This window comes from Pseudorca crassidens, chromosome 2, assembly GCF_039906515.1.
Source record: "Pseudorca crassidens isolate mPseCra1 chromosome 2, mPseCra1.hap1, whole genome shotgun sequence".
NCBI lineage: Eukaryota > Metazoa > Chordata > Mammalia > Artiodactyla > Delphinidae > Pseudorca > Pseudorca crassidens.
Window position 1 is genome coordinate 159302754 of NC_090297.1, and position 25165 is coordinate 159327918.

General features: G+C 35.4%; 1 protein-coding gene across 1 annotated transcript in view; it reads left to right on the forward strand.

The window, feature by feature from the left end:
- CATSPERE (catsper channel auxiliary subunit epsilon) overlaps positions 1-25165 on the forward strand; it is a 259066-nt gene that overhangs the window by 128922 nt on the left and 104979 nt on the right. The window contains exon 11 of the mRNA XM_067729520.1: positions 24205-24682. Coding sequence (XP_067585621.1) covers positions 24205-24682 — 478 coding nt within the window. The remainder of the gene's footprint in view (positions 1-24204; positions 24683-25165) is intronic.

Consider the following 25165-nt stretch of genomic DNA (forward strand, 5'->3'; position numbering starts at 1 on the left):
AAGACATCTCAGAACAAAACTCTCAGAACAAAAAATATTCAGCACCCAACAAGGTAATAGTCACAATTTCTGTCATTCAATCAAAAATACCAAGCATACAAAGAACAAGAAAATATGATCCATATTGAAGAGAAAAATTAGCTTATCAAAATTGAACCCAAACTGACACAGATGTTAGAATTAGCAGACAAAGATATTAAAAGAGATACCTGTGTTTCACATATTCAAAAGCTAGAGAGGAGAAAAGCATGTAAAGTAGAGATAGGAAGATATTTTATATTTAAGAAAATACCCAAATCAAACTTTGAGAGATGAAAACTTCTATGACTGAGATTTTTAAAAAGGACATTGGATGTGATTACCAGCAGGCATTATAGAAGAAAGGATTAGTGAACATCAAAACAGCAGTAGAAATTATTCAAAATGATATACAGAGAATACGAGACCAAAAATAAATAAATAAAATAAAAAGAACCTCACAGTGATTGTGAAACTTCTTTCAGCCTAACATGGATGTACTTGGAATTCTTGAAGGAGGAAGGAGGCACAAAAATATTTTTTGAAAAATTAATGGCCAGAATGATCCAAATTTGATTAAAGCTGAAACCTAAAGATCTAAAATGCTCAGTGAACCCCAAGCATGTGAAATATGAAGAAAACTATACCAAGACACATAATCAAATTACTCAGAGCTAATGATAAAGAGAAAAATCTTAAAAGCAGTCAGAAGAATAAAATATTTTATATACAAAGGAACAAAGATAAGTATGACATCAAATTTCTCATTGGAAACAATGCCAGTGAAAAGACAGTGGAGCAACCTCTTTCAAATATAGAATTCTAAAGCCATGAAAATATCTTTCAAAAATGAAGTGAAAATACTTTTTCAGATGTACTAAAGTTGGGCTAATTCATCATTAGCACACCCACAAAGAAGAAATGTGCTAAAGCAAGCCCTTTGAGTGGAAGGAAAATGATACCAGATGGAACTATGGACCTACACAAAGAAGTGAAAATCACCACAAATGGTATCTACAAGATTACATTTATAATATTTCTTATTATTATTTAAATCCCTTTAAAAGATAAGTGTTTAAACAAAAATAGTAACAATGTAGTTTAGAGTTTATAACGCATATAAAAATAAAATGTATGAAAAAGACAAGAGGGGAGAAGTGGAAATACACTTTTGCAATATTTTTATACTGTATTTGAAGTGGTATAATATCACTTAACGATCTGTGGGAAGTTAAAGATGTACACATTTTTCGACTTCCCTGGTGGCGCAGTGGTTGGGAGTCCGCCTGCCAGTGCAGGGGACACGGGTTCATGCCCCGGTCCGGGAAGATCCCACATGCCACGGAGCAGCTGGGCCTGTGAGCCATGGCCGCTGAGCCTGCGCATCCAAAGTTAGTTTGTTTATTTGGCTGCACTGGGTTTGTTTATTTGGCTGCACTGGGTCTTAGTTGCTACATGCAGGATCCTCATTGCCGCATTCGGGATCTTTAGTTGCAGTGTCCAGGATATTTAATTGTGGCATATAGGATCTTTAGCTGTGGCATGTGGGATCTTTTAGTTGTGGTATGTGGGATCTTTAATTGTGGCATGTGTGATCTTCAGTTGCAGCATGCAAACTCTTACTTGCAGTACGTGGGATCTAGTTCCCTGACCAGGGATCAAACATGGGTCCCCTGCATTGGGAGCATGGAGTCTTAGCCACTTTACCACCAGGGAAGTCCCTAAAGATGTATATTATCAGCACTACAGTGACCAATAAAATGACAAAATTAAAAATTATGCCATGTGATCATAAAAAACATTCAGTTAATCTTAAACAAGAGGTAAAAGAATAAAAATAAAAGCTGGGACAGGTAGAAAACAAAAAAGATAATAGAGTTAAACCTAACCATATAAATAATCAATTAAATGGAAATGATCCAGGGACTTTCCTGATGGTCCAGTGGCTAAGACGCCATCCTCCCAATGCAGGGGGCCTGGGTTTGATCCCTGGTCAGGGAACTAGATCCCACATGCCGTAAATAAGAGTTTGCATGCTGCAACTAAAAATCCTGCATGCCACAATGAGCATACTGCACACAGCAATGATGATCCCACATGCTGCAACTAAGACCCAACACAGACAAATAAATAAATAAATATTTTTAAAATAAATAAGTGTAAATGATCCAAACATTATAATTAAAAGTCAGAGATTATCAGATCAAAAAGATCAAGACCCAACTCTATGGTGCCTACGAGAAACATACTTTATATATGAAGGCAAAACTAGCATAAAATAAAAAGGTGGGAGTAGCTTCAAGATGGTCGAAGAGTAACATGTGGAGATCACCTTCCTCCCTACAAATACGTCAGAAATACATCTACATATGGAACAACTCCTACAGAACACCTACTGAATGCTGGCAGAAGACCTCAGACCTCCCAAAAAGCAATAAACTCCCCACATACATGGGTAGGGCAAAAGAAAAAACAGAGACAAAAGAATAGAGACGGGACCTGCACCAGTGGGAAGGAGCTGTTAAGGAGGAAAGGTTTCCACACACTAGTAAGCCCCTTCGCTGGCAGAAACACTGGTGGTGGGGGGGAAGCTTGAGAGCCACAGAGGAGAGTGCAGCAACAGGGGTGCAGAAGGCAAAGTGGAGAGATTCCTGCACAAAGGATCAGTGCTGACCAGCACTCACCAGCCCAAGAGGCTTGTCTACTCAACTGCTAGGTCGTGTGGAGGCTGAGAGCTCAGGCTCCGGCTTCAGGGGTCAGATCCCAGGGAGAAGACTGGGGTTGGCTGCGTGAACACAGCCTGAAAGGGGCTAGTGCACCGCAGCTAGCTGGGAGGGAGTCCTGGAAAAAGTCTGGAACTACTGAAGAGGCAAGAGACTTTTTTTGGCTATTTGTTTTGTGGTGCATGAGGAGAGGGGATTAAGAGCACTGCCTAAACGAGCTCCAGAGATGGGCACAAGCTGTGGCTATCAGGGCGGACCCCAGAGATGGGCATGAGATGCTAAGGCTGCTACTGCAGCCACCAAGAAGCCTGTGTGCAAGCACAGGTCACAGCCCACACCTCCCCTCCCACGAGCCTGTGCAGCCCACCACTGCCAGGGTCCCATGAGCCAGGGACAACTTCCCCAGGAGAACACACGGCGCACCTCAGGAAGTTGCAACGTCATGCCAGCCTCTGCCACCGCAGGCTCACCCCACATTCCGTACCCCTCCCTCCCCTTGACCTAAGTGAGCCAGAGCCCCCTAATCAGCTGCTCCTTTAACCCCGTCCTGTCTGAGCGGGAACAGACACCCTCAGGCGACCTACACGCAGAGATAGGGCCAAATCCACAGCTGAAACCCAGGAGCCGTGCAAACAAAGAAGAGAAAGGCAAATTTCTCCCAGAAGCCTCAGGAGCAGCAGATTAAATCTCCACAATCAACTTGATGTACCCTGCATCTGCAGAATACCTGAATAGACAACGAATCTTCGCAAATTGAGGTGATGGACTTTGGGAGCAATGATATATATATTGTTTTCCTTTGTCTCTTTTTGTGAGTGTGTATGTGTATACTTCTGTGTACGATTCTGTCTGTATAGCTTTGCTTTTACCATTTGTCCTAGGGTTCTGTCTGTCCATTTTTGTTGTTGTTTTTCTTTTAGTATAGTTTTTAGTGCTTGTTATCATTGGTGGATTTGTTTTTTGGTTTGGTACCTCTCTTCTTTCTTTCTTTTTTAAAAATTTAAATTTTTTTTTACTTTTAATTATTTTTTATTTTAATAACTTTATTTTATTTTTTCTTTCTTTTTTTCTCCCTTTTATTCAGAGCCATGTGGATGACAGGGTCTTGGTGCTCTGGCCGGGCATCAGGCCTCTGCCTCTAAGGTGGGAGAGCCGAGTTCAGGACATTGGACCATCAGAGACCTCCCAGCTCCATGTAATATCAAACAGTGAAAATCTCTCAGAGATCTCCATCTAAACGCCAAGACCCAGCTCCATTCAACAACCAGCAAGCTACAGTGCTGGACACCCTATGCCAAACAACTAGCAACACAGGAACACAACCCCACCCATTAGGACAGAGGCTGCCTAAAATCATAATAAGGTCACAGACACCCCAAAACACTCCACTGGATGTGGACCTGCCCACCAGAAAAACAAGATCCAGCCTCATCCACCAGAACACAGGCACTAGTCCCCTCCACCAGGAAGCATACACAACCCACTGAAACAACCTTAGTCACTGGAGACAGACACCAAAAACAATGGGAACTATGAACCTGCAGCCTGTGAAAAGGAGACCCCCAAGCACAGTAAGTTAAGAAAAATGAGAAGACAGAGAAACACAAAGCAGATGAAGGAACAAGGTAAAAACCCACCAGACCAAACATATGAAGAGGAAATAGGCAGTCTACCTGGAAAAGAATTCAGAATAATGATAGTAATGATGACCTACAATCTTGGAAATAGAATGGAGAAAATACAAGAAACGTTTAACAAGGACCTAGAGCAACTAAAGAGCAAACAAACAATGATGTCAAACACAATAAATGAAAATTAAAATTCTCTAGAAGGAAGCAATAACAGAATAACTGAGGCAGAAGAACGGAAAAGTGACCTGGAAGATACAATAGTGGCAATAACTACTGCAGAGCAGAATAAAGAAAAAAGAATGAAAAGAATTGAGGGATAATCTCAGAGACCTCTGGGACAACATTAAACACACCAAGATTCGAATTATAGGGGTCCCAGAAGAAGAAGAGAAAAAAAAAGGGTATGAGAAAATATTTGAAAAGATTATGGTTGAAAATTTCCCTCATATGGGAAAGGAAATAGTCAATCAAGTCCAGGAAGTGCACAGAGCCCCATACAGGAGAAATCCAAGGAGAAACACGCCAAGGCATATTAATCAAACTATCAAAACTTAAATACAAAGAAAAAATATTAAAAGCAGCAAGGGAAAAACAACAAATAACATACAAGGGAATCCTCATAAGGTTAACAGCTGATCTTTCAGCAGGAACTCTGAAAGCCACAAGGGAGTGGCAGGACATATTTAAAGTGATGAAAGGGAAAACCTACGACCAAGATTACTCTACCCAGCAAGGATCTCACTCAGATTCGACAGGAAATTAAAACCTTTACAGACAAGCAAAAGCTAAGAGATTTCAGCACCACCAAACCAGCTTTACAACAAATGCTAAAGGAAATTCTCTAGGCAGGAAACGCAAGAGAAAGAAAAGACCTACAATAACAAACCCAAAACAATTAAGAAAATGGTAATAGGAACATACATATCGATAATTACCTTAAATATAAATGATTAAGTGCTCCAACCAAAAGACATAGACTGGCTGAATGGTTACAAAAACAAGACCCGTATATATGCTGTCTACAATAGACCCACTTCAGACCTAGGGACACATACAGACTGAAAGTGAGGGAAATGGAAAACGATATTCCATGCAAATGGAAACCAAAAGAAATTTGGAATAACAATTCTCATATCAGACAAAATAGACTTTAAAATAAAGATTATTACAAGAGACAAGGAAGGACACTATATAATGATTAAGGGATCAATCCAAGAAGAAGATATAACAATTGTAAATATTTATGCACCCAACATAGGAGCACCTCAATACATAAGGCAAATACTAACAGCCATAAAAGGGGAAATCGGGCTTCCCTGGTGGCGCAGTGGTTGGGAGTCCGCCTGCCAGTGCAGGGGACACGGGTTCGTGCCCCGGTCCGGGAGGATCCCGGATGCCGCGGAGCGGCTGGGCCCGTGAGCCATGGCCGCTGAGCCTGCACATCCAGTGCCTGTGCTCCGCAACGGGAGAGACCACAGCAGTGAGAGGCCCGCGTACCGCAAAAAAGAAAAAAAAAAAAAGGGGGGGGGAAATCGACAGTAACACAATCATAGTAGGGGACTTTAACACCCCACTTTCACCAATGGATAGATCATCCAAAATGAAAATAAATAAGGAAAGACAAGCTTTAAATGATACATTAAACAAGATAGACTTAATTGATATTTATTGGACATTCCATCCAAAAACAACAGAATACACTTTCTTCTCAAGTGCTCATGGAACATTCTCCAGGATAGATCATATCTTGGGTCACAAATCAAGCCTCGGTAATTTAAGAAAATTGAAATCGTATTAAGTATTCTTTCCAACCACAACGCTATGGAGCTAGATATCAATTACAGGAAAAAATCTTTAAAACATACAAACATATGGAGGCTAAACAATACACTACTCAATAACCGGCAGATCACTGAAGGAATCAAAGAGGAAATCAAAAAACACCTAGAAACAAATGACAATGAAAACACGACCACCCAAAACCTATGGGATGCAGCCAAAGCAGTTCTAAGAGGGGAGATTTAGCAATACAATCCTACCTTAAGAAACATCTCAAATAAACAGCCTAACCTACACTTATAACAACTAGAGAAAAAAGAACAAAAACACCCCAATGTTAGCAGAAGGAAAGGAATCATAAAGATAGATCAGAAAAAAATGAAAAAGAAATGAAGGAACCAATAATGAAGATCAATAAAACTAGAAGCAGGTTCTTTGAGAAGATATACAAAATTGATAAACCATTAGCCAGACTCATCAAGAAAAAAATGGAGAAGACTCAAATCAACAGAATTAGAAATGATAAAGGAGAAGTAACAACTGACACTGCAGAAGTACAAAGGATCATGAGAGATTGCTACAAGTAACTCTATGCCAATAAAATGGACAACCTGGAAGAAATGGACAAATTCTTAGAAAAGCACAACCTTCCAAGACTGAACCAGGAAGAATAAAAGATATAAACAGACCCATCACAAGCACTGAAATTAAAACTGTGATTAAAAATCTTCGAAAAAACAAAAGCCCAGGACCAGATGGCTTCACCGGTGAATTCTATGAAACATTAAAAGACGAGCTAACACCTATCCTTCTCAATCTCTTCCAAATTATAGCAGAGGGGAGAACATTCCCAAGCTCTTTCTACGAGGCCTCCATCACCCTGATACCAGAACCAGACAAAGATGTCACAAAGAAAGGAAACTACAGGCCAATATCACTGATCAACATAGACGAAAAAATCCTCAACAAAATACTAGCAACCACAATCCAACAGCACATTAAAATGATCATACACCATGATCAAGTGGGTTTTATCCCAGGAATGCAAGTATTCTTCAATACACACAAATCAATCAATGTGATACACCATATTCACAAATTGAAGAATAAAAACCATATGATCATTTCAATAGATGCAGAAAAAGCCTTTGACAAAATTCAGCACCCATTTATAATAAAAATACTGCAGAAAGTAGGCATAGAGGGAACTTACCTCAACATAATAAAGGCCATATATGACAAACCCACAGCCAACATTGTCCTCAATGGTGAAAAACTGAAACCATTTCCACTAAGATCAGGAATAAGACAAGGTTCCCCACTCTCACCACTGTTATTCAACATAGTTTTGGAAGTTTTAACCACAGCAATCAGTGAAGAAAAAGAAGGAATCCAAATCAGAAAAGAAGAAGTAAAACTGTCACTGTTTGCAGATGACATGATACTCTACATAGAGAATCCTAAAGATACTATCAGAAAACTACCAGAGCTAATCAATGAATTTGGTAAAGTAGCAGGATACAAAGTCAATGCACAGAAATCTCTTGCATTCCTATACACTAACGATGAAAAATCTGAAAGAAAAATTACAGAAACACTCACAGTTACCATTGCAACAAAAGGAATAAAATACCTAGGAATAAACCTACCTAAAGAGAAAAAAGACCTGTATGTGGAAAACTATAAGACACTGATGAAAGAAATTAAAGATGATACAAACAGATAGCGAGATATACCATGTTCTTGGATTGGAACAATCAACATTGTGAAAGTGACTCTACTACCCAAAGCAAACTACAGATTCAATACAATCCCTATCAAACTACCACTGGCATTTTTCACAGAACTAGAACAAAAAATTTCACATTTTGTATGGAAACACCAAAGACCCCGAATAACGAAAGCAATTTTGGCAAAGAAAAATGGAGCTGGAGGAATCAGGCTCCCTGACTTCAGATTATATTACAAAGCCACAGTAATCCAGACAGTATGGTACTGGCACAAAAACAGAAATATAGATCAGTGGAACAGAATAGAAAGCCCAGAGATAATCTCATGCACATATGGTAACCTTATTTTTGCTAAAGGAGGCTCAAATATACAATGGAGAAGACATCCTCTTCAATAAGTGGTGCTGGGAAAACGGGACAGCTACATGTAAAAGAGTGAAATTAGAACACTCCCTAACACCATACACAAAAATAAACTCAAAATGGATTACAGACCTAAATGTAAGGCCAGACACTATAAAACTTATAGAGGAAAACATTGGCAGAACACTTATGACATAAATCACAGCAAGATCATTTTTGGCCCATTACCCTCCTAGAGTAATGGAAATAAAAGCAAAAATAAACAAATGGGACCTAATGAAACTTAAAAGCTTTTGCACAGCAAAGGAAACCATAAAGAAGACGAAAAGAGAACCCTCAGAATGGGAGAAAATATTTGCAAATGATGCCACTGACAAAAGATTAATGTCCAAAATTTACAAGAAGCTCATGCAGCTCAATAGCAAAAAAACAAACAACCCAATCCAAAAATGGACAGAATACCTAAATAGACATTTCTCCAAAAACATACATATTGCCAACAAACACATGAAAGAATGCTCAACATCATTAATCATTAGAGAAATGTAAATCAAAACTACAATGAGCTATCACCTCACACCAGTCCAAATGGCCATCATGAAAAAATCTACAAACAATAAATGCTGGAGAGGGTGTGGAGAAAAGGGAACCCTCTTGCACTGTTGGTGGGAATATAAATTGATACAGCCACTATGGAGAACAGTATGGAGGTTCCTTAAAAATCTACAAATAGAACTACCATATGACCCAGCAATCCCACTACTAGGCATATACCCTGAGAAAACCATAATTCAAAAAGAGTCATATACCACAATGTTCATTGCAGCTCTGTTTACAATAGCCAGGACATGGAAGCAACCTAAGTGCCCATCGATAGGTGAATGGTTAAAGAAGATGTGGCCCATATATACAATGGAATATTACTCAGCCATAAAAAGAGATGAAATTGAATTATTTGTAGTGAGGTGGATGGACCTAGAGTCTGTCACAGAGAGTGAAGTAAGTCAAAAAGAAGAAAACAAATACTGTACCCTAACACATATATCTGGAATTTAAAAAAAAAAAAAAGTCATAAAGAATCTAGAGGCAGTACGGGAATAAAGATGCAGACCTACTAGAGAATGGACTTGAGGACCCGGTGAGGTCAAGAGTAAGCTGGGAGAAAGTGAGAGAATGGCATGTATATATATATATACACTACCAAATGTAAAACTGATAGCTAGTGGGAAGAAGCCACATAGCACAGGGAGATCAGCTCCGTGCTTTGTGACCACCTGGAGGGGTGGGATAGGGAGGATCAGAGGAAGGGAGTTGCAAGAGGGAAGAGATATGGGAATATATGTATATGTATAGCTGATTCCCTTTGTTATAAAACAGACACTAGCACACCATTTTAAAACAATTATACTCCAATAAATATGTTAAAATAATACAAAATTAAAAATTTTTAAAATAATACATAAATCAATAAAATAAAAGGATAGACAAAAGTATACATGATAACATCATTTAAAAGAAAGCCAGGGTATTTGTATTAATATAAAAGTATATTTCAGAGCAAAGAATATTACCACTGTTAAAGAGGGTCATCTCACAATAGCTATAGTGTCAGTTCATCACAAACACATAAAAATCATAAATGATTATGAACATAATTATAGAGCTTCAAATATATGTAGCAAAAAGTAGAACTTCAAGGATAAACAGATAAAACCACAGTTATAATCAAATGCTTTAATACTTCTTAGTAATGAATTTGAACAAATAGAGAATCAGTAAGTGAGTAGAAGACTTGTACAACACTAAACCATCTGGGTCAAATTGAAATTAATAGAACATGTCAAAATACTCAGAAAAGCAGCAAAATATGCATTCTTCTCAATTACATATGGAACATTTACCAAGATAGATCATTGTTTTAGGCCATAAAACAAGTCAAGATATGTTTAAAAGTATTCAGATCATACAAGGTTTGTGTTCTCTGACAACAATGGAATTAAATTAGCAACCATGGCAAAAGGATATCTGCAATATCAAAAAAATTAGTAAATTGACACACTTCTAAATAATCAATGAGTCAAAAGACAATTCTTAAAAAGTAATTAGAAAGTGTTTTGAACTGAAAGAAAATGATAACAGTACATGTCAAAATTGGCAGTACGGTACTAAAGCGCTATTTAGATGGAAGTTTATAGTATTACTCCCCTGTATTAGAAAAGGAGATATGTCTCAAATCAATGATCTCTACTTCCACATTAATAAAATAGCAAAAAGATGCACAAATTAAACCAAAAGTAACAGAAGAAAGGAAATAGAAAAAATCATTGTGTAAATTAATGCCATAGAAAACAGAAACTGCAGAGAAAATCAGGGAAACCAAATGCTGATTATTTGAGATCGACAAAATTGATAACTATTTACCCAGACTGACTAAAGATTTTTTTTTCATTTGCTGAGGAAATTTATTTATGTTTGTTTGTTTTGTTTGTTTTATTTGGTTGCACTGAGTCTTAGTTGCAGCACACAGGCTCCTTTTTTATTTTGGAATTTTATTTTATTTTTTTCTACAGCAGGTTCTTATTCATTATCTATTTTACACATATTAGTGTATGTATCTCAATCCCAATCTCCCAATCCGTCCCACCACCACCACCCCACCCCCTGCTTTCCCCCTTGGTGTCCATACGTTTGTTCTCTACATCTGTGTCTCTATTTCTGCCTTGCAAAGCAGTTCATCTCTCCCATTTTTCTAGATTCCACATGTATGCATTAATATACGATATTTGTTTTTCTGTTTCTGACTTACTTCACTCTGTATGACAGTCTCTAGGTCCATCCATGTCTCTACAAATGATCCAATTTCATTCCTTTTTATGGCTGAGTAATATTCCATTGAATATATGTACCACATCTTCTTTATCCTTTCATCTAGACTGACTAAAGATTTTTTTAAAAGCCACAAATTACCAATATTAGGATTGAGAGAAGTGGACTAACTACCAAGTCTACTGCTATTTTAAGGTAAGAAAAAATGTTTTTCAGGCTATACTACAAAGCTACAGTAATCAAGACAGTATGGTACTGGCACAAAAACAGATATGTAAATCAATGGAACAGAGTAGAAAGCCCAGAGATAAACCCACACACATATGGTCACCTAATCTATGACAAAGGAGGCAAGAATATACAATGGAAAAAAGACAGTCTCTTCAGTAAGTGGTGCTGGGAAAATTGGACAGTTACATGTAAAAGAATGAAATTAGAACACTGCCTAACACCATACACAAAAATAAACTCAAAATGGATTAATGACCTAAATGTATGGCCAGACACTATAAAACTCCTAGAAAACGTAGGCAGAACACTCTTTGCCATAAATCACAGCAAGGTCTTTTTTGACCCATCTCCTAGAATAAAGAAAATAAAAACAAAAATAAACAAATGGGACCTAATGAAACTTAAAAGCTTTTGCACAGCAAAGGAAACCACAAACAAGACGAAAAGAAAACCCTCTGAATGGTAGAAAATATTTGCAAATGAAGAAACTGACAAGGTATTAATCTCCAAAATATACAAACAGCTCAATATCAGAAAAACAAACAAGCCAATTAGAAAATGGGCAGAAGACCTAAATATACATTTCTCCAAAGAAGACATACAGATGGCCAAGAGGCACATGAAAAGATGCTCAACATCACTAATTATTAGAGAAATGCAAAGAAAAACTACAATGAGGTACAAGTCAGATGGGCATCATCAGGAAATCTACAAACAACAAATGCTGGAGAGAGTGTGGAGAAAAGGGAATTCTCTTGCACTCTTGGTGGGAAAGTAAATTGATACAGCCACTATGGAGAACAGTATGGAGGTTCCTTAAGAAAACTAAAAATAGTACTACCATATGACCCAGCAATCCCACTACTGGGCATATACCCTGAGAAAACCATAATTCAAAAAGATACATGCACCCCAGTGTTCATCGCAACACTATTTACAATAGCCAGGACACAGAAGCAACCTAAATGTCCATCAACAGAGGAATGGATAAAGAAGATGTGGTACATGTGTACAATGGAATATTACTCAGCCATAAGAAGGAACAAAATTATGCCATTTGCAGAGACGTGGATGGACCTAGAGACTGTCATACAGAGTGAAGTAAGTCAAAAAGAGAGAAACAAAATATCCTATATTAATGCATATGTGTGGAATCTAGAAAATTTGTACAGATTAACCAATTTACAAACAGAAATAGAGACACAGACATAGAGAACAAACATATGGACACAAAGAGGGGAAGTGGGAGTGGATGAATTGGGAGATTGGGATTGACATATATACACTACTATGTATAAAATAGATAACTAATGAGAATCTACTGTATAGCACAGGGAACTCTACTCATTGCTCTTTGGTGACCTAAATGGGAAGGAAATCCAGAAAGGAGGGGATATATTTATATATATAGCTGATTCACTTTGCTGTACAGCAGAAACTAACACAACATTGTAATGCAACTATACTCCAATAAAAATTAATTTTAAAAAAGTGTTTTAAACAATTTTTTTAAGTTGAAATATAATCAATGTACAATATTATGTTACTTTCAGGTGTACTACTTAGTGATTTGACATTTGCATACATTATGAGATGATCACCACAATAAGTCTAGTAACTAACCATCTGTCCCCATACAAGTTATTACAATATTATTGACCACATTCTTTATGCTATCTGTTACACCCCTGTGACTTATTTATTTTATAACCAAAGGTTTGTACCTCCTAACCCCCTTAATCTGTTTCATAGTCCCCCCTCCTCGACCCACACCCCGGAACTACCAGTTTGTTCTCTGTACTTATGTGTCTATTTCTATTTTGGTGTGTGTGTTTGTTTTGTTTTTTAGATTTCACACATAAGTAAGATCATACAGTATTTATCTTAATCTGATTTATTTCACTTAGCATACCCTCTAGATGCAACCATGTTTCACACATAGCAAGATTTCATTCTGTTTATGGCAGAGCAATTTTCCATTATATTATTTTATGATTATATCACATATTTTTTATCTATTCATCTATCCATGGACACTTAAACTGCTTTCAATTCTTGACTATTACAAATAATGCTGCAATGAACATTGGTGTGTATATATCTTTTCAAATTAGTGGTTTTGTTTTCTTTGTGTAAATACCCAGAAGTGAAATTTCTGGATCATATTGCAGTACTATTTTTAACTTTTTTAGAACCTCTATACTATTTTCCATAGTAACTTCACCAATTTACAATGCTGCCAACACTACACAAGGTTCCCTTTTCTCCACATCCTCACCAACACTTATTGTTGTCTTTTAAACTATAGCCATTCTGACAGTTATGAGGTGTTATCTCATTTTGGTATTAATTTGCATTTCCCTTATGATTAGTGATGCTGAGCATCTTTCATGTGTCTGTTGGCCATCTGTATGTCTTCCTTGGAAAAATGTCTAATCAGGTTCTCTGCCCATTTTTTAGTTATTTGTTTTATGATGTTGAGTTGTATGATTTCTTTACATATTTTGGATATTAATCCCTTATTGGATATATAATATGCAAACATCTCCTATTCAGTAGGCTGCATTTTACTTTTGTTGATAGTTTTCTTTACTGTGCAAAAGCTTTTTAGTTTGATGTAGTACAATTTGTTTGCTTTTGTTTTTGTTGCCCTTGCCTGAGGAGACAGATCCCCCAAAATAAAATCCATGTCATAGAGCATACTGACTGTGTTTTCTTCTAGGACTTTTACAGTTTCTGGTCTTATATTTAAATGTTCATCCATTTTGGGTTTATTTTTATATGTGGTATGAGATTGTATGTGTGTTTGATTTTTTTTTTATGTTGCTGTCCAGTTTTGCCAACACCATTTACTGAAGAGACTGTCTTTTCCCCATTATATATTCTTGTCTCCTGTGTCTTAGATTAATTGATCATATAAGTGTAGGTTATTTTGGTGTCCTCTATTCTGTTCTGTTAATCTCTGTGTCTGTTTTTGGGCAAGTACCATACTGTTTTGATGACTGTATCTATGTAGTAGTGTTTGAAATCAGGGAGCATAGTTCCTCCAGCTTTGTTCTTATGATTGTTTTGGCTTTTTGGGGTACTTTGTATTTTCATACAAATTTTAGAATTACTTGTTCTGTAAAAAAATGCCATTGGTATTCTTTTAAATATCTTTTTAAAATTTTATTGAGCTGACTTACAATGTTGTGTTAGCCATTGGTATTTTGATATGGATTGAGTTGAATCTATATATTGCCTTGAATAATATGGTCATTTTAACAACATTAATTCTTCCAGTCCATAAGCATGGTATATCTTTCCAGTTTTTGTGTTGTCTTCAAGTTCTTTCATCAATGTCTAATATTTTTCAAGTCTTGACCTTTTTGGTTAGATTTATTCCTAGATATTTAATCTTTTTATGCAATTGTAAATGGGATTGTTTTCTTAATTTCTCTTTCTGATAGTTCATTATTAGTGTATAGAAAAGCAACAGGTTTCTTTATATTAATTTTGCTTCCTGCAACTTTACTGAATTCATTTATTAGTTGTAATGGTTTTTGTTTTCTGGTGTTTTTTGGGGGGGTTGTTTGTTTGTTTGTTTGTTTGTTGGAGTTAGTAGTCTATAGGATTTTCTATGTATAGTTTCATGTCACCTGTAAGCAGTGACAGTTTTACTTCTTCCTTTCCAATTTGGATTCTTTCTATTTCTTTTTCATATTTGATTGCCATGGCTTCCATTACTAGGTTAAATAAAAGTTGTGAGAGTGGACATCCTTGTCTCATTCTTGATCTTAGAAGAAATGCTTTTAGCTTTTCATTGTTAGTTTGGTGTTGGCTGTGGGTTTGTCATACATGCTGTTTATTATGTTGAGGTATGTTCCCTGTATACCTACTTCGTTAAGAGTTTTTATCATGAAAGTATGCTGAATTTTGTCAAAAGCTTTTTCTGCATCTATTGAGATGATCATAATATAATTTTTATTCTTCAGTTTGTTAATGTAGTATACCACATCAATTGATTTCTGAATATTGAACCATTTTTGCATTCCTGGATTAATCCCACTTGATCATGGTGTATGATCCTTTTAATGTATTACTGCATTTGGTTTGCTAATATTTTGTTGAGGAATTTTGCATCTATGTTTATCAGTGACATTAGTCACTGATTTAGTGACATTAGTCACTAATTTTCTTTTTGTATGGTGTCTTTGGTTTCTGGTATCCATGTAATGCAACCTTTGGAATGATTTCAGAACCATTCCTTCTTCTTCAATTTTTTGGAATAATTTTAGAAAGACAGATGTTAACTTTTCTTTAAATTTTGATAAAATTCACATGTAATATTTTTTGTTTATTAGGAGGTTTTTAAATTACTGATTCAAGTTAATTACTGGTAATTGGTCTGTTTATACATTGTTCCTGATTCATTCTTGGGTAGTTGTTAAGTTCTAGGAGTATAACCAATTTTTCTATATTGTCCATTCCATTGGTGTGTAATTGTTAATAGTAATCTCTTATGCTCCTTTTTATTTCTGTGGTATCAGTTGTCACTTCTCTTTTGTTTCTGATTTTATTGATTTAGGCTATCTGGTTGTTTTCTTGATGAGTCTGGCTAAAGGTTTATCAATTTTGTTTATCTTTTCAGAGAGCTAACTCTTAGTTTCATTGATCTTTTCTATTGCTTTTTTAGTCTCTGATTTTATTTATTTATGCCCTGATCTTCATTATTTCTTTCCTTCTACAAACTTTGGGCTTTGTTTATTCTTCTTTTTCTAGTTCTTTTAGGTGTAAAGTTAGATCATTTGAGATTTTCCTTGTTTCCAAAGGTAGGCTTGTATCACTATAAAGTTCCCTCTTAGAACTGCTTTTGCTGTATCCCATAGATTTTGGATCATTGTGTTTTTGTTTTCTTTTGTATCCAGATTTTTTATTTTCTCTTTTGTTTCTTCAACCCATTGGTTGTTTAATACCATGTTGTTTAGACTCCATGTGTTTGTGGCTTTTACAGTTTTGTTTTAATTATAATTGATTTCTAGTCTCATACCATTGTGATTGATAAAGATGCTTGATATGATTTCAGTCTTCTTCAATGTATTGAGACTTGTTTTCTGCTCTAGCTTGTGTTCTATCCTGGGGAATTTTCTATGTGTACTTGAAAAGAATGGGTGTTCTGCTATTTGGGGGTGAAATGTTTTGTGTATATCTATTAATTCCATATAGTCTAATGTATCATTTAAGGCCAGGGTTTCCGTATTGTTTTTCTGTCTAGATGATCTATCTGTTGATATAACTGAGGTCTTAAATTCCCTACTTTTATTACATTACTGTCAGTTTCTCTCTTACGTGTGTTAATATTTGCTTTATGTATTTAGGTGCCCTACGTTGGGTGTATATATATTGACAATAGTTATATCTTCTTCTTGGATTGATCCCTTTATCATTATGTAATGTCTTTCTTTGTCTCTTGTTATGGTCTTTGTTTTAAAGTCTATTTTGCCTGTTATAAATATTGTACCTCAACTTTCTTTTTATTTCCATTTGAATGAAATACCTTTTTCCATCCCCTCACTTTCAGTTTGCATGTGTCTTTAGATATGAAGTGAGTCTCTTGTAAATAGCTTATATATGGGCCTTGTTTTTGTATTCATTTAGCTACTCTATGTCTTTTGATTGGAGCATTTAGTCCATTTACATAATATTGATAGGTATGTACTTACTGCCATTTTGTTGTTTTCCGTTTGTTTTTGTAGTTCTTTTTTGTTCCTTTCTTCTTCTTTTGTTCACTTTACTTATGATTTGATGACTATCTTTAGTGTTATGTTTGTATTCCTTTTATGTGTTTATCTATTATAGGTTTTTGGTTTGCAGTTACCATGACGTTCATATATAACAACCTATATATAGATGTGTGATTATTTTAAGTTGATGGTCTAAAATTGAGCACATTCTAACCAACCTACCTTTTTACCCACCCCCTTTTTTTAAATTTTTTTGAAATCTTTTTTACATCTTTTTGTTTATGTATCCCTTAACTACCTATTGTGGATATAGATTATTTTTCTACTTTTATCTTTAAACCTTCCTAATAGCTTTATAAGTGGCTGGCTATCTTTACTGTATGTTTGCCTCTACCAGTGAGATTTATCCTTTTACAATTTTTATATTTCTAGTTGTAGCCTTTTCTTTTCCATTTAGATAAGTTTGTTTAACATTTCTTATAAAGCCAGTTTAGTGGTGCTGAACACTTTTATCTTTTGTTTGTCTGTAAAAGTCTATTCCTCCTTCAAATCTAAATTATAGCCTTGCCAGGTATTTTTGGTTGTACATTTTTTTCTTTCATCTCTTTCAGTATATTGTGCCGCTCCCTTCTGACCTGTAGCATTTATCCTGAAAAGTCAGGTAATTCTCTTATGGTAGTTCCTTGTATATAACTAGTTGCTTTTCTCTTGCTGCTTTTAAGATGCTCTCTTTATCTTTAATTTTTTGTCATTTTAATTATACCTTGTCTTGCTCTTCATCTTGTTTGGGACTCTCTGTGCTTCCTGGACCTGAATGTCTGTTTCTTTTCTCAGGTTAGTGAAGGTTTCTGCTCTTATTTCTTCAAAAATTCTCTGCCTCTTTCTTTCTCTCTTCTCCTCCCTTCTCTCTTCTCCCCAATAATGCAAGTGTTAGTATGCTTGATGTTGTCCAAGAGGTCTCTTAAAGTATCCTCATTTTAAAATTCTTTTCTTTCTTCTGTTCAGTTCATGTGGTTTTCACTACTCTGTCCCTGATCACTGATTTGTTCCTCTGTATCATCTAATCTACTGTTGATTCCTTCTAGGCTATTTTTTAATTTCAGCTATTGTATTCTTCTGCTCTGTTTGGTTCTTTTTTATATTTTGTAACTCTGTTGAAATTCTTACTGTGTTCATTCATTCATCTCCCAAATTCATTGAACATTTTATATTCATTATCTTGAACACTTTATCAGATATATTGCTTATCTCCACTTCACTTCATTTTATTTCGGGATTTTGCTATGTTTCTTCATTTGGAACATATTCTTCTGTCTCATTTTCCCAATTCTTTGTTGTTTACTTCTATTTGTTAGGTAGGTCAGTTATGTTTCCTGATCTTATAGAAGTGGCTTTATGTAGGAGACATTCTATGGGACCCAGCAGCACACCCCTCTGTTCACCAGAACTATATGCTTTAGTGGTAGCCCTGATGTAGGCTGAATACACATTTCTGTTTTGGTGGGGCTGACTACTGTGAGTGTGCTGGTCAGTGGGGCTGGGACCTCACCAAGTTGGCTGTGAGGCTGCTCTTTGGGTGGTGGCTGTGGGCCCACTGGAGAGCAGGGTAGGCTTCCTGCTCAGTTGGCTGTGTGGCCCAATGGGTATGGAGCTTCTGCAGCCCATTGGAGGACAGGGCTGGGTTTCTGTGTAGCTATCTACATGGATCAGGTGGGTTCTTTGCTGGTGCCAACCTGTTTCACAGTGAGGCCAAGTTAAACAACTTTAAATACAAAGTTAAAACAAATTTACACAAACTACCAAAGCTTCCCTAAGACGAATAGGTAACATGAATACCCCTATATCAATGAAAGAAATTTAATTTGTTATTTAAAAACCTTCCCACAAATAAAACTTTAGACAAAGAATATTTCACCATTGAATTATATATTTTTAAAATAAATGACACCATTTCTAAACTCTTTCAGAAAATTGAAGGGGGTGTGGGACACTTCCTAATTTATTCTATGAGGCCAGCATTATGTGATACCACAACCAAGAATAAATAACACATTACAAGAATATAAAACTGCATACCAATATCTCTTATAAACAAAGATTTAAAAGTTATAAACAAAGTTTTAGTAAACCAGATCCAAATATATATAAAAAGGAAAATATATCATGACCAAGTAGGATTTATCTTAGGAATGAAAGAGTGATTTACAATAGAAAGTCAATCAATGTAATTCACCTTATTAGAAAATAACAAAAGAAAACCTATATGATCACCTCAATAGGTGCATAAAAGCATTTGACAAAATCCAATATACACAATTGATTTTAAAAATCAGCAAATTAAGAATAAAAGAGAACTTTCTCAACTTAACAAGGAATCTTTATGAAAAACCTTAAGATAGCATTGTATAATGGTAAAAGACTATTCAGTCTGCTCAGATTTAATGTAATTATTGCTGTTGTTGGTTAAACTTACCATTTGGTATTTGTTTTCTATTAACACCATTTGTTCCTTTGTTTCTTTCTTCCCTTTCTTGCTTAAAATAAAGAACAAGGTGAGAATGTTTACCCACACCACTTCTATTCAACATTGTACTGACAGTTCTAACAGGTGCAGTGAGTTAAGAAACAAGTAAAAGGAATCTGTATTGAAAAGGAAAGTGTCTTTATTCAAACATTATTAGATATAGAAAAGCTTATGAAATCTATTTTTCAAAAAGCTATCAGGGCTAATAAGTGTGTTTACCAGATTTCAGTATACACGATCAATGTATAAAAATCAATTACATTTTTATATGAAATATAACAAGTTAATTTTGTATATGAAATATATAAACATATAAATGAACAATCATAAATGGAAATTTTTTAAAATACTGTTTAAAATAGACTCAAAAGTATTAAATACTTAGGGCTAAATCTGACAAAAGATGTGCAAATATATACACTTAAAAACTATATACATTATTGAGCGAAGTAAAAGACTTACATGGGGAAATGTATCATGTTCATAGGTGGAAAAAACTCAATATTGTTAAAATGTCAATTCTTGAGAAATGCAGCACAACTTCAATTAAAATCCTAGAGGGCTTTTATAGAAATTGAGAAGTTGATTCTAAAAGTCATATGGCAATCCAGGGTAGAACAAAAAACTTACCTAGAAATAAATGCCACTAAAAAATGTGTGAGATCTTTGTTGGAATGCAGAATATTTTAAAATTTTTAGATCCTTCCTAAACTTATCTATAGATTTGATGCAATGTTCCTTTGTGGAAATCAGAAAATGATTCTAAAAGGTATATGATGGAGTAAAGGGCTGAGAGTTAGGAGGGGGTTGGGGCAAAGGAATTCTTCTAGCATGTATCAAAATTTATTATAAAGCTATAGTAATTAAGACATTATAAAATATTTATAGCTGCCTTTTTTCATTTACTTCCACATCTCACCAACCTTTAGTGTGTCCAGTCATTATTATTTAAACTCTTTTAGCAGGTGTGAAGTGATATTTCATTTGGTTTTATTTATATATAATAATATAGCTGCACTAGCTTTCTTATGTTTCATGCTTATATGATGTAAGTTTTTCTATTATTTTACTATCAACCTGTCTGTGACTTTATATTTCTTGTAAACTGCATATAGGGTCTTGCTTTTTCTCCAGTGTGACAATATCTGCCTTCAAATTTTAATAGCTAGTTCACTTAAGTTTAATATAACTATTGCTAAGGTTGGGGTTAAGTCTGCCATCTTGGCATTTGTTTTCTATTAATGCCTCTTGTTCTTTGTTCCTTTGTTTCTTGTCTTCTTCTGGATGAATCATGTATTTTCAGTATTTCTATGTTGTCTCCTATATTGATTTCTTTTTAATTCAAAATTATTTTTTAGTAGTTGCACTTCACTTTACAATAATCATCTTTAATTTATCAGAATCTAAATTTAAAGAAAATTTACTTCACAACAGTGTAAAAACCTTATAACAATACAACTCCATTTATACCCCACCCATCCTTTGTACTCTGGTCTCATATTTATTTCTAAATATGCTATAAATCCCAAAATACCGTGTTAATATTTTTGCTTTAAAAAGTCAATTGTGATAAAGATATATAGATATAAACTGATAGCAAAATAAGTTTTTTATATATACCTTCCCGTGTGCACTTTATTTCTGTCTGTACATCCAGTGTTCCTCCTGGTTTCATTTCCCTTCAACCTGAAGAACGTCTTTAAAATTTCTTGTATTGCATGTTCTCTCAGCATTTGTCTGTATCAAAGTGTCTATTTTTTTCCTTCATTTTTGAAGGACATTTTCCACCGAATACAGAATTATAGGATGACAGGTGGTTTTTGTTGTTTTTCAATTGTTTTAAAAGCAATTTATAAAGACATCATTCTGTTATCTTATGGCTTTCATCATTTTTGGTAAGAAGTGAGTCATTATTCATGTCACTGTTCTCAAATATATAATGTGTCTTTTTACTTGTTGCTGCTTTAGAGTTTTCCTTTTATCTTTGGTTTTCAGCACTTTTATTATGTGCCTAAGTGTAATTTCCTTTGTATTTATCCTGTTTGAGGTTGAGTTGAACTTCTTGGATTTCTGGGATTATGTCTTTCATTAATTTTTGGTGTTCTTGGACATTATTTCTTCAAATACTGCTTCAGCACTATTCTCTTTTTCCTCTTCTTCTTGGATTCCAAAAACATATATATGAGACCAGTTAATATAGTCCCACAGATCTCAGATGACCAGTTAATTTTTTTTCAACTCTGCTTTTTTTCTTTGTATTTCAGTTTGATTACATGCTATTAACCTCTCTTCAAATTCACTGCTCTTTTCCTCTGCTTTTCTCAGTTTACTCTTAAATCCATCTAATAATTTCTTTATTCCTGGTATCATATTTTTAATTTCTAGCATTTCCATTCTGTCTTTTTATCATTTATGTATCTTAGCTGTAATTCCCCAACTCTGCATTCTTTTTGCTCATATTTCCACTAGATATTCAGTGTTTTATCATAGCTATTTTCTTTTTTGCCATGCCTGGTATCTTAGCACTGACAGGATTCCAGAGATCTCTTCATATTTCACAACTGAATCACCAGCTTTCCAAGCCCTGGAAAACCCATCTCTGCTCTAAAGTCTAGCTGCCAGCTTTTTTTTTTTTTCTTAATCACTGAAGATGTCTCTTTCCTCTCTCATCAGTCCCTGGATTTTCTTACCTTGGGAGATCTCTATCTCTCTCTCCTGATTCCCTGACCCCAATTTAGCATGGAGACTGCTTTATACTTTCAGTAAAGGCCACACATATCTCAGAGGGAGAGTTTTTCTCAGCTCTCTTATCCTACTCCCTGTCTATGGTAGCTGAGCATCCAGAATGCTGATGGATTTCTCTCAACTTTGCTACTTTGCTGCCTTGCTGCCTGCCCCCTCCCCATCTTCAAGAGGTTACTGCTTTATATTTGGGAGAGACCCTGACTGCATCAGAGGGATTACTCAGCTTTCCTGCTTTGCCCCAAGACCTTGGCTTACTATACCCAAGCACTAATTGAAGATCTATAGGAAAGAGTTTTGGGTGGGTGAAATCTCATTCCATGGCTGGGGCTAATTGGAATTCCCATCTATCGTGTTTATGACAAATTCCCCTTCCCATCCCTCTGCCAAGAATAGTGAGAATAGCTGTGTCTTTTCTATAAAGGGCTCATCATTTTGTTTCTAATCTATTTCCCTTTTGAGAATTGTTTCACACTCATTTTTAGCAACAGAAGTTCTAAGCTTTACATTGAATCTTCGTTTGGTAAAATGTCTTTTTACCCCAAATGGTCTCTTTTTTTAAATTATCAGTTCGATTTCTGTCTACATCCTGTTTGAGTATAGACTAAATATTTGTACATTAAATAAATGTACAAATTTATTTAGGGAGACAAGATGTGCACAAAAGACTCCTGTTGATTGTCATGGACAAAGAAGCTACACTTTAAGTAAAAATCTTTAAGAATTAGAAACAGTTGGGGACGGGAGACAGGGGGAAAGGGAGACCTTGACTCCCTAAATGAAATTACTTCCACTGAATTTCAAACATAGTAGTCTGTGCATGGCCTTCCTCTCTAACAGTGTCCATAAAATGGTAGTATTGTTTTCTCTCAGGTTTTAAGTTCTCTCTTCTCTTTAGCCAAGGAAGTTTGAATTCCAAAAATAATGTTTGAAGTATCCTTATAATTTTTTTTCCTTGTTGGTTATTTATTTTAAATATAGCAGTGTGTACATGTCAATCCCAAACTCCATAACTATCCCTCCCCGCTATGCTTCCCCCCTGGTAACCATAAGTTTTTTCTCTAAATCTGTGAGTCTGTTTCTGTTTTGTAAATAAGTTCATTTGTATCTTTTTTTTCAGATTCCGCATATAAGCAATATCATATGATATTTTCTCTTTCTCTGACTTACTTCACTCAGTATGATAATCTCTAGGTCCATTCGTATTGCTGCCAATGGCATTATTTCATTCTTTTTAATGGCTGAGTAATATTCCATTGTGCATATGTACTACATCTTCTTTATCCATTCCTCTGTCTACGTAAGTGTCCTTATATCATTTTGTTTTGTTTTGTTTTTTGTTTTTTGTTTTTCTGGTACACGGGCCTCTCACTGTTGTGGCCTCTCCCATTGTGGAGCACAGGCTTCAGATGCGCAGGCTTAGCGGTCATGGCTCATGGGCCCAGCCGCTCCACGGCATGTGGGATCTTCCTGGACCGGGGCACGAACCTGTGTCCCCTGCATCGGCAGGTGGACTCTCAACCACTGCACCACCAGGGAAGCCCGTGTCCTTATATCTTGACCTCAGTAAACATCAGGGTCAAAGGGGCACTTCTGGCCAGAGTGGATAAACACATAAGAAAAGAGAAGGTTTATGATCTTTGAGGATTTAAAAGGGAATTAAGAATAATTATTTCTACTGATAGAAAAAGTATATAAAATAATAAAATCACTGGAATAATTTATTTGTATGCTTGCGTGTAATATATTTTCATGTAATATATTTCTAGGTCTGAAGTATTAGTCAGAAATATAATAAAAATTAAATCTTAGTAGTTACTGTTTTATTTTTAAATGTAGCAAATTAGAAGATGGGAACTGCTAACACTGTCCATAAAATCAAAGATTGTCTAATTATTTTCAATTTTGTCACAGAATAAAGGAAGAAGAAGCAGCATGGCAATCTGGACAGAAAATGAGGTTTATCTTGGATATGCTTTGCTTAAATTTGTTAAAATAATAACTACTGAAGAACTGAAAGAACTTCTAAATATGTCATCAGCTGCTACTCTGACTATATACAATGTTGAGTATACAGGACACCCTTTGGAACTTGCCTTGTTACTAAATTACTGCATTACATGTAACATCATCAAAACGATTTACCTAGTGATATACAATGAAGATACAAAACAGTGGGTATTCCAAGACTTTGCATTAGATGTCACTACTGACACTTTTTTAATTCCAAATTTTATATATTCAGCAACGCCAGAATTAATACTATGGGACAAACATAGGATCTACTATTATTATCATAATTTCACAGATACTGGAGTTTTACAAACACCTACGGAATTTGGAAATCTATCAAGATTATCACAAAACAGCACTATTCATGATGTTTTTATGGGTAAGGTATTCTCATTTTGCAAAAATTATTCTAGATTTCATAATAGATATCTTGCTTATGAAGATGTAATAATTTTAATGTATTAATATATGGTGCTTTTGATAAAGGTGCTGTTTTACCACTTAAAATTCTATTAATCTTTAAAATTCTATTAATGTTAAGTAGGATCTCACAAAGCAAAATGGAAAACTCAGATTCTTTTTTCAGAGGTTCATTTTGGTCAATCAGCAGATACCTATGCAACTTACATATGCATTTTCAAGGTATGTGTTGTTGTATTCATTTCCTAGGGCTCCCATAACAAAGTACCACAAAATGGTACAAACTTAAAGCAGCAGAAATTTATTGTCTCAGTCCTAAAGGCTAGAAGTGTTGGCAGGGCCATACTCCCTCTGAAAGCTAGGGAATCTTTCCTAGCTTCTAGTCACTTGCTGGCAAACCTTTTCATTCCTTGGCTTGCAGCTGCATAATTCCAATTGCTGC